The sequence below is a fragment of the Eimeria mitis genome, genomic scaffold (assembly GCF_000499745.2).
Source record: "Eimeria mitis Houghton genomic scaffold, Emh_scaff8568, whole genome shotgun sequence".
In the NCBI taxonomy this organism is placed as follows: Eukaryota; Apicomplexa; class Conoidasida; order Eucoccidiorida; family Eimeriidae; genus Eimeria; species Eimeria mitis.
Genome location: NW_024016405.1, coordinates 582 through 1,804, shown reverse-complemented (window position 1 = coordinate 1,804; position 1,223 = coordinate 582). Strand labels below are relative to the sequence as shown.

The 1,223-nt window shown below is 52.8% G+C and overlaps 1 protein-coding gene across 1 annotated transcript; it reads right to left on the bottom strand.

The window, feature by feature from the left end:
• Positions 1–224: 224 nt before the first annotated feature.
• Positions 225–1,014, bottom strand: EMH_0095330 (uncharacterized protein; the record flags this gene model as incomplete). Its single annotated transcript, XM_038023188.1, has 2 exons — positions 225–289; positions 444–1,014. The coding sequence occupies 2 exons, from the start codon at positions 1,012–1,014 to the stop codon at positions 225–227; spliced, it is 636 nt and encodes a 211-aa protein (XP_037879042.1).
• Positions 1,015–1,223: the final 209 nt, after the last annotated feature.

The window sequence follows — 1,223 nt, the reverse complement described above, 5'->3', positions numbered from 1 at the left end:
ACCTACTGTCATGGCCCCTGCATGAACGTGCTCACTATTGCCTGCGGCAACTTCCACCGGGCTGCTGCCATTGCTGGAGAGTGACTCATCTACAAGCTGCCGCTCAAACGCTAACATCTCTCTCGTATTTTGCTCTGTATACGCAGTGTGTACCGTTTCTTGCCAGTAACTGCTTGACGACCCTTCAGACGCATCTTGAAACCCATAAACAGTCGGAAACGCCTCTAAAGTAGGAATGTCTGCTTGTAGTGGATTCGCCGCCCCGGGAGTCTGTGGGCCGTTTCCAGCGCTGAAAGCAAACGGATGCTCCCTTGCAGAGAATGCACCTGAAGAAATGCTCTGCGAAGTTTCCAAAAGCATTTCTAAATCTACAGTTGGATCCATGCTCCACTCGGCAATTCTCGCCCTCTTCGCCTGTTGCTCCTGGGTTTCTGATCCATTACCTGCGTCTTCAGAAAGCGGCCCCCAAAACTCCCCTGGTGCTGTGGAAGACTCAGTCCAGTATTCAAACACCTCAAACGCTCCGGGTGCCATGGTATCTTGCTGGTGGGTGTGACTTGCTTTCCTTTTTCTTCTTGGCTCTCCATTCTGTAGTTCTGTCTGCCCTGATGGAACTGAAGGCACAGCTGAAGTTACCGGCGATGGTGAAGATCCGGTTGACGCAATGATGAATTCGCACAACTCCAACGGAAGGGCCTCTTCGAGCATTCTCAGTTTGTCTCCATCAGCTGCTGCCAGCCTCCTGCTCGTCAGCACTGCCCTGTTCCCACCGCTGCTCTTCAGCCGACAAAGGTGCGTTCCAACTACGAACACTACCAGCAGCGTGCAAGACAATAGAGCCAATTGTTTATGTTGGCTGCTAAGTCTCCTCTTGCCGAAGTTTGAAGCGGGCGTGTGGGCTACGTAAGGGACATGTCTAGGGCCGAGGGGAAGAACCGACGGTGCGAAGGGGGTTGTTGCATAGGACACCGACTGCACGGGCGGATCTTCGCCAAAGGGGGAGTGGTTTGACATGAGGGCGAAGCAGAAGATATGATGTATGTAACAGCCAGCCGGGTGATCCGAGCGGTGGATCGGAACTACAGTCGATCTCCTCGGGTGCTGGCATGGGCCGATCCTAACGACTACAAGGTAAAATAAATCATGAATCCTCTAGTAACACTAGTTGATCAAGAGATACTCATTGGAGCGATCCCTGTTCAAGAGCGGCACGGTCAAGAGCC